Source organism: Lactuca sativa, chromosome 4, assembly GCF_002870075.4.
Source record: "Lactuca sativa cultivar Salinas chromosome 4, Lsat_Salinas_v11, whole genome shotgun sequence".
Lineage (NCBI taxonomy): Eukaryota > Viridiplantae > Streptophyta > Magnoliopsida > Asterales > Asteraceae > Lactuca > Lactuca sativa.
Window position 1 is genome coordinate 294868579 of NC_056626.2, and position 8093 is coordinate 294876671.

Below are 8093 nucleotides of genomic sequence, written 5' to 3' on the forward strand. Positions count from 1 at the left end.
ATTACAAATTTTAAAACAAGAGAAAAGTTTTATATAGCATGCTTATGATTTCATGATATCAAGTTTTTTTATATATATTTCTTTCTATAAAGATGGAATTTAAAAATAAAAAACAAAAGTAATATATGATTGACAAATTTATAATGTTAATTTGTGAAACAATAGGACAATTGGTCTCAATATAATCATGGTATATGATCATATAATGTATTTAAAACATTATAGATATCTGGTTAAAACTGATGGAGATTTTCATTTTCCATCTTTGAAATTTAAAAAACTGTGGAAAACTATAAAAATCATTTTTCTAGTTTACATATAATTTGGAGGCAGAAAAATTTTTATTTTCTTGAAAAAAATTTGAAAACTAAACCAACTAAACGCATTTTCAAAATTTTCATTTTCATTTGAAAATTTTCATGTAAACCTAGAAAATTTTCCACAAGCAAACACACCTTATATATTTCTAAACAATAATCTTGCATATAGTAAAAAACAAAATAAACAAATTTAAAGAATTTTGAATCCTCTAATTCATGTTACAAGAAAAAAAATTATACAAAGAGTAGTATACAAGTTTAGAATAATTGCATACTATCAATGAACAAAAAAATACACAACAATGGAGAATTGCTCCATCAACTTCTCAAGAATATGACAACTTTTTATAAATTAAAACCAAAAAAAAAAAGAATATGATATCATCATCATCATCATCATCTATCTTTGAGGTGGGTGGTTCATTTCTATTTCTTCTATTCCTCCATTTCTTGTTAACGCCATTGAATTCCTAAACTTTTCCGCTTCTCTTGCTATTTGAGTGTCTGAAGGCTTACAGTGTTGCATAAACATCTTTATAACAAACCGAGGAATCATTGATACTATCAGAATCCCAAACAGACAAATCCAAAATAATCCACTTCTTGCTAAATTAAAAATCGCCCTGCAGTTTTACAAAATTAAGACACTTTAACTTTGTAGATTTATAAGAAAGAAATCAATGAAAAGTAGGATGCTATTTTACATACCAGTATCCAGGCAAAACGGGAATAGCATCAATAACAACAACACAAACACAAGTAGCAAAAATGGAGCCCCAAATGGAGGCATGACTAATCCAACTCCACCTTATCACATCCATAGCCAAATGTATATTCACTATGAACACAACTGCAAGTGTCCACAAATCTCCTAAACTTGATCCATCAATATCGGTTTTCCAATACGCGAATACAGGGGCAAAAAAGACAATTACACTTTGCCATAACGTGTCGGCCATTGTCACCCAAAACAGCTTTGAATTGTAGCTTTCTTGTCTTTGTCCTGCCCCATAAAGTTGAGGGTATGCCATGAGAGATTTTCTTCCAAGATCTTTATCAAGGATTCCAATTACGATTGTGGGAATTGCTGTGTAGATTACTGAGTATAAGACACTGCTCCATTCTGTTATGGCTGTTGTTAGAGTGAACCCCGTGAAAAGGACATACCTGGAGTCAAGTTTTGTTAATAATGCCAAAAATAGCAACCTACTTTGGTTGTTATTATTATGTTTATATCAGAAAGGATATTGATCATGTCTAATAATTAGTTATCGGGTTAAATGCAAGAAAAAACCAATATACTTTTCTTTGTTTGTTTAGGGAAAACTCAATAAAAAGTCTTTATATTTTGGCCTCATAATCGATTTAGTCCTTATATATTTTTTTATTCAATTAAGTCTCAAAAACAGCCGATTGTATTCATTTTCACCCTAGTTTTACACGATCAACAGGTCATCCCACTTTCAAATTTTACACTTTTAGCCCAGATTTTAAAATTTTATTACAAATTTGGTCCAAAATTTACACTTTTGGCCCAGATTTCAAAATTTTATTACAAATTTGGTCCAAAATTTACACTTTTGACCCAGATTTCAAGATTTTGTTACGAAGTCATCCTAAATTTAGTTTTTTTTACATCTTTTTTTTCAAAATTTTGTTTTGAATATGCTTTTTTTTTGCTGTATAAAATCATATTTATACCAAAAAAAAAACATATTTTCACATAAAATAACCTTCTTTTTTCTATATAAAAATCTTTTTTTTTTAAACGTTTTTGTATGCAACATACTTTTCTTTGATTTATTTATTATAGCATCCTAGTCATTATCCAGATACAAACAAAGTTTCACTATTCTAATTGGTTAAATTATCAAAGTATATAATATAATATCCCAATAAGAAAACAAAAAAAAAAAAAAAAAAAAAAATAGAAGTACAATTTCTTGATAAGAATAAGCATGAAATTACAATGTTGTAATAGGAAGAAATGAAAGTAGGATGGTGTATTGGATTTAGCATTCTAAAAAGATAATAAAATAATAAAGGTAGTAGAGTAGAGTAGAGTAGAGAGAGTGAGTTACCAGAATAAGACAAGGACAAAAAGGGCATTTCTGTAAAAATTATAGAGGATCATGTAGGACATTCTTTGGTAATTCCAATGACCATGGACTAATAAAAGTGGGACCAAGAACCGAAATTGTCCCATTGCAAAATCTGATGCCATCACAGCTTGGCGACCCTCTTGCCCACTGATTCCAACTCCCACATCAGCCATTTGAATCATTGACACATCATTCGCACCTGAAAAATAAAACAAATTGTTTATTTTTGTAAAACCATTTTGATTTTTAACAATTTGGACATATAAAGATATGATGCTTATTTACTTACCATCCCCAATAGCAAGTGTCATGTCATCTGTCCTATTTTTTATGAGTGCAACAATCCCAGCTTTCTGTAGTGGGGCCACTCGACAACATAGTACCACAGCACAATTACTGGATAACTCAAACAGCTGGAACACAAAAAAAAAAAATTTAGAGGTCATGGTGGTGACATGGCAATGGCAATAGCAATAGCATCCATGTGGATGCCACATCAGCATGTCTAGTTTTTAAAATGTATATACCTGTTCTTCAAGTTCAGAGTCAAGAATATAAACAAGGCTAGTTCCATCAATAATTAGGGCAACAGAACTCGCATCATTTTTTCTACACATAATCAAAGCATCTTCCAAACTTTTTTTACAAGAAACTTTCGAATTGTTATTAATAACAATCTGAATCATCTCACTTGTCAAAAGCTTAGACGAATAGCCAATAGAAATTGCAGTTTCTTGTTTGTCACCCGTTAAAACCCAAACTTTCATATTCGCCATTCTTAAAGACTCAATAGCTTCAGGAACACCTTTTTGCAATCGATCTTCAATGGCAGAAGCACCCAATAACGAAAGATTGTTCTCTAAATTAATGGCGACTTTTCTTAGTAATCCTGCTCTACCCATTAAAGCAGTACTTGCGATCTCATACGTTGATTGCCATTGGTCGAATTCAGGGATTGTGAGTCCACGTGTTGCTATAACTAGGGTTCTTAAACCGATTGAAGAATAGGAATGAAGATGGGCTTCGGTTGATTTCAGTGTATCGACGTTTAGGGTTTTGTTGATTACTTTGAACATGGTGGAATCGGCTCCTTTGACAAATACTTTTACAGTCGTGTCGGGGTATCCTAGAATAACTGACATTCTTTTTCTGTCGCTATCGAATTCGTGCATTCCAAGAACGTTAAATCTGCACTGGGAAATCGGAAAGAAATTATGGAAAATTAGAAAGATTGAGATTTTGTTTCTATGTATTGAGCTTTTGATTCATATCTATTATGTTAGATTTTGCAGAAATAGCTCAATCGAAGTTGCTATTTCTCTAAATTAACCCAAAAAAAAAAAAAAAGGAATACACATCATACCTTTGTCTTTCTCCTTGAATATCAATAACTATGTGACCAGATGTTCGTTCAATGAGCATAAAACCATAAGCAGCTGCAGCATAAACAAGTGCTTGTTCATCTGGAGACTCCCCTTGATAATCAATCAACTTCTCATTGGGATCAGATGTGTCAACAACAATAGGCACAATCGTATTGCAAGCAGCTAATGCAAGAAAGAAATCATATATCTCTTTGCTGGATTTTGTGTCATTTCGAGTTTGTGATAGTTTAAGAAGCTTCCGGTCAACCTGTACTTTGACTTTTGGCCTCCATACTTGCCCCTGAACTGAAAACAAAAAAAGATGACAAATTGTTAAAAGTATACCTTGAATTTAACCCAATAGAAAAAGAAAAAATTTTATTATACCTTGAATGCTGTACCCCTGTTCTTCACCATAAAATTCTGATTTCTCCCCACTGTAATCTACACCCGAAATACTTGCAAATTGGAACTCCATCTTGTTTTCAGTCAAAGTACCAGTTTTATCAGAAAACACATACTTTATTTGTCCTAAATCCTCATTTATATTCAACGCCCTACACTGAAATCTTTTGTTTGATGTTGAATCAAACATCTTATCATCTCGGATCATAAAGTAAGCTTGTCCAACACGCACAAGCTCCATGGATATATACAAAGAAATGGGAATCATAATCTGAAACACAATCACTGACATCAAAAAAGAAAAGAATATTTCCATCCCCAACCCATAAAAGTTGTAATTCTCCACTTCTTGCTTTGAGTAATCTTTTTTTCTATAAAAGGGCATGAGATCAAGATCCTCTCGATGTCGCCTCAACCAAACACCAGCACATGTAGAAACAATTGTGCATAAACCAACAAGAAAGATCGATAACAAGATGATTTCTTTATTCATGTGGGTTTCAAGGCGACTTCTTTTAGATGGAGCTCCTGAGTTGTTAAGCATGGCTTTTGTCTCTCTTCCGGCATATACTGCAACTCCAACTGCCCAATCTGTGTTCTTGATCACACAGCCTCTAAGAACTATATTTGAAGGGCCAAGAGATAGACGCTTTCCATCAATCTCAATGTTAGCTTGGAAACCGTATATATTTCGATTGGGTTTCTCACACTTGATTAACCCACTGATTATATCCTTTTCAGGGATTCTTGAAAGGGTTTCTTGTTTTGCATAACGGGTCTTCAGATTTGATTCGCCATCTAGGTTTATAGTTTGGACGTAAGCAACCCCAGTTGGATCACTGGTTGAGAGGAGTACAAGATCACAGGGAATTGTTTCGTTTGCTAGGATTTTAATGACTTCACCTACTTGAATGTCTTTCCATTTCTTGTGTTGAAATCGATCGTTGATGAGAACAGATGATGTTTGGTTGTTTTCGATTTTATCTGATTTGTGTCGTCTCCAATCTTCGTAAGCGTCTTTAATTGCTGTAACGAGTAATACGCTTGCTAATGGTAGAATTGAGGCACCACGCCCAAAAACTGCAAGCTGGGGAAGCTGGTTGAGAATGGCGATGATTAGGAAGTACATGTAGGCGACTCTATGGAATTGTTCGAAGAGATTTCTAGGCAAAAATGTGAAGATAGAATACTTTCCTGTTCTGATAGAGTTCCCAGAAAATTCAAACGTCTCGTTTGTCTTTAAGGGGTCGTTTATGTAAACCAACCTCGCATCGTCGTCGTTAATCTCTCTTCTGGACATACTAAATCCTTCGGAATCAGCACCACTTCGAGATCCATGTCGCACGCCCTTTGATCCGAAATTTACAGAGGTTGCCCTCCAGCTGTTCGACTTAATGCTTTGCTGAGAAGACGAATTTTGCAAGGTATCTGGTCGTTGTTGTTGATGTAGATTTGCAATCGAGATATTATCTGAGTTCTTACTGGATGTCGATGAAGAACGATCGGGAAGTGGACGATTGGAAGTCATGATCTGAACTTTACCTTCTTTCCATCTCACTTGAGGTTTATCAGATCGAGAACAACTATACGCAAACTAAATCTCGAAACTTACAACAACAAAAATAAATCTATTTACAGAATGAAGATCGAAATCAATCAAATACAGAGAGCCAAGTAACTGAAGTTGATTGATTTAACTATAAACAAAAGTAATGGGACTTCTAATCATCAAAATCGAACTTACTTGCTTGAATGATAACAGCAAGAGAAAGATTGATGGTTGGTGAACGAACGGGTTAAAAAAATTACAAGAAATCCGGAAACTTTTCTACTGGTGTTGACCTGTTTGGAGAATTAAATTGAATTGAAATGACATATCAGCATAATTAAATAAGCATTTAGATAACTTTTTCCGACAGGAGAAAGAAATGAGTTGTAGGGGCAGTGTAAGCCTGTAAGGACGAGGGTTTTGGACATTAAAGAACTTATTTCTCGTGTAATCAATAATGGCGGAAATCGGGAAATGGTCGCCGAAATTTGACCAGAAATGGAAAGACTGAAAATGGTGAATGGCCTGCACGTTAAATGGAATGTTTTATCGTCTCAAAAAAAATTAGAAGGATATTTGTCACAATCTAAAGATTATAAAAAAGCAAGTAACTTACATTTTGCTATTTTAGCGACTTACTCTGGAACAACGCACAATTAACCTAATTAACCTACCTGAATACAATTATCGGGGAGTCCGGAATTCCATAATCGGATTACAGCTCCAAGTTCCAAGAAAGTTTGGGCGGTTGTAATCGTCGGTCTACCGAAGACAATACTTCTCTTACGGTAGGCTTTAGTTAAAGGATGATATTTGATGCATATGAGGATTCAGACTATGACAAGACAAATGTCACTATATTACTGGTGAAACGACAACAAGCATTAATGTATCATTAGTCAAGTAGTAATGGCGAAACTACAATAATATGTTTGGATAAGACTTAGGAACCTATCGAACGTTCTCTCACGATAATAATAATGATGCATCCACATATGTATAAAGAAGATAATCTACGAGAAGTAGGACACAAAGCAGTAAAAAAATTATGGAACCACCAATATTCATGCAATCTCAAGTATGGACTAGAGGTTATCTAAGCAAATTATCCCACCAATATTCATGCTATCTCAAGTATCCATGCAACCATCACATCTCATTACTCTCTTCTCCTCCATCTTCTTCTATTCTCGGCCCAAGACTCACATCACCACCCTCGTCCTCTTTCATTCCAACTACATCAAAAACCTCTCTAGAACTCCAAGAAAAACTCCCTTCATCCTTCCAAAATCTCGTGAGTTTAAGGGTGCATCAAGAACTCTCCATCAAAGCTCATTCATTCTTGGTAAGTTATAGTGAAACTCTATAACTCTTGATTCAAGTTTACTCTAGGAATCCCTTCTTAACCCACATCATCTCGTAATCCATGCTCTAGATCCACCTTAGGTTCGAGATCTACTAAAGAAAGCTTGCTAAAGACCGAGATCTCTCCATTTTCTTCATCACAACCGAAATCTCCAAAGCAAAGTGAGTTCATACCCCCAATTTTCAGTTTTTACTATATTTTGGGGGAGAATACAAGTTGTTTTGTGTAGATCTATGCGTGTATACATGATTTTGTGTGTTTTTCATGATATATATATATATATATATATATATATATATATATATATATATATATATATATATATATGATTATGCGTTATGAACTCCATGAACTTGAAGATCTACTAAAATTTGATGATATTTGTAGAACATAACACTTATTTCAACTTATTATGCAAAGAAAAGGTTTTAAAATACATCAAAGTTACTTAAAACTATGAGATTTACATAAAAGGGCCAAAAGTGACAAAATAACCAAAAATGGGGTATTTTATGTAACTCACATTTTTGAAGGGACCAAAAGGAATGTATTTTGATAAATATGAATTTTTTGATATTTGTGACCTTAAAGAGGACTAGGAGTGTAAAAGTTCATAAATGGGCTTCTTTTGGGCTTTTTCGAGTTTTTGGGCCAAGTTTGTAAATGTTTGGACTTTTGTGGGCTTAAATATCATTTTCAACAAAGTTGTGCCAAAAATGTAAATTTTTTATAAGAGGAACGAAAAATGTAAATTTATTAAAACTTGTGCCAAAAAGATGAATTTATTTATAAATGGGCCGAAAATGCACATTTTCATAAAATCAAGCCAAAAATGATATTTTTGACAAAAGTGAATTAAAAATGTTATTTTTACTTAAAACGCCTCAAATACAAATTTTGTCCTTAAAGGACCTAAATTGTCATTTTTGCCAAATATGTGCCACAATTGTAAATTTATGGTTTCTAGGACCAAAAATGACCTTTTAT

The 8093-nt window shown here is 33.5% G+C and overlaps 1 protein-coding gene across 1 annotated transcript; it reads right to left on the minus strand.

The window, feature by feature from the left end:
- Positions 1–501: 501 nt before the first annotated feature.
- On the minus strand, positions 502–6256 carry LOC111915668 (phospholipid-transporting ATPase 1). Its single transcript, XM_023911329.2, has 7 exons — positions 4174–6256; positions 3786–4092; positions 2950–3610; positions 2712–2835; positions 2402–2621; positions 1029–1487; positions 502–943 (listed from the first exon to the last, which is right to left on the minus strand). The coding sequence occupies exons 1-7, from the start codon at positions 5717–5719 to the stop codon at positions 721–723; spliced, it is 3540 nt and encodes a 1179-aa protein (XP_023767097.1). The 5' UTR covers positions 5720–6256; the 3' UTR covers positions 502–720.
- Between the last annotated feature and the right edge of the window lie 1837 nt (positions 6257–8093).

What these genes read in the sequence shown, in the direction of transcription:
- LOC111915668 (XM_023911329.2), bottom strand. Translation starts at nt 5,719, where the DNA reads ATGACTTCCAATCGTCCACTTCCCGATCGTTCTTCATCGACATCCAGT. An exon ending in GACACTTGCTATTGGGGATG is followed by an intron (nt 2,622 to 2,711) that starts GTAAGTAAATAA and finishes TTTATTTTTCAG; the next exon opens with GTGCGAATGATGTGTCAATG. An exon ending in TTTGTCCTTGTCTTATTCTG is followed by an intron (nt 1,488 to 2,401) that starts GTAACTCACTCT and finishes ACTTGACTCCAG; the next exon opens with GTATGTCCTTTTCACGGGGT.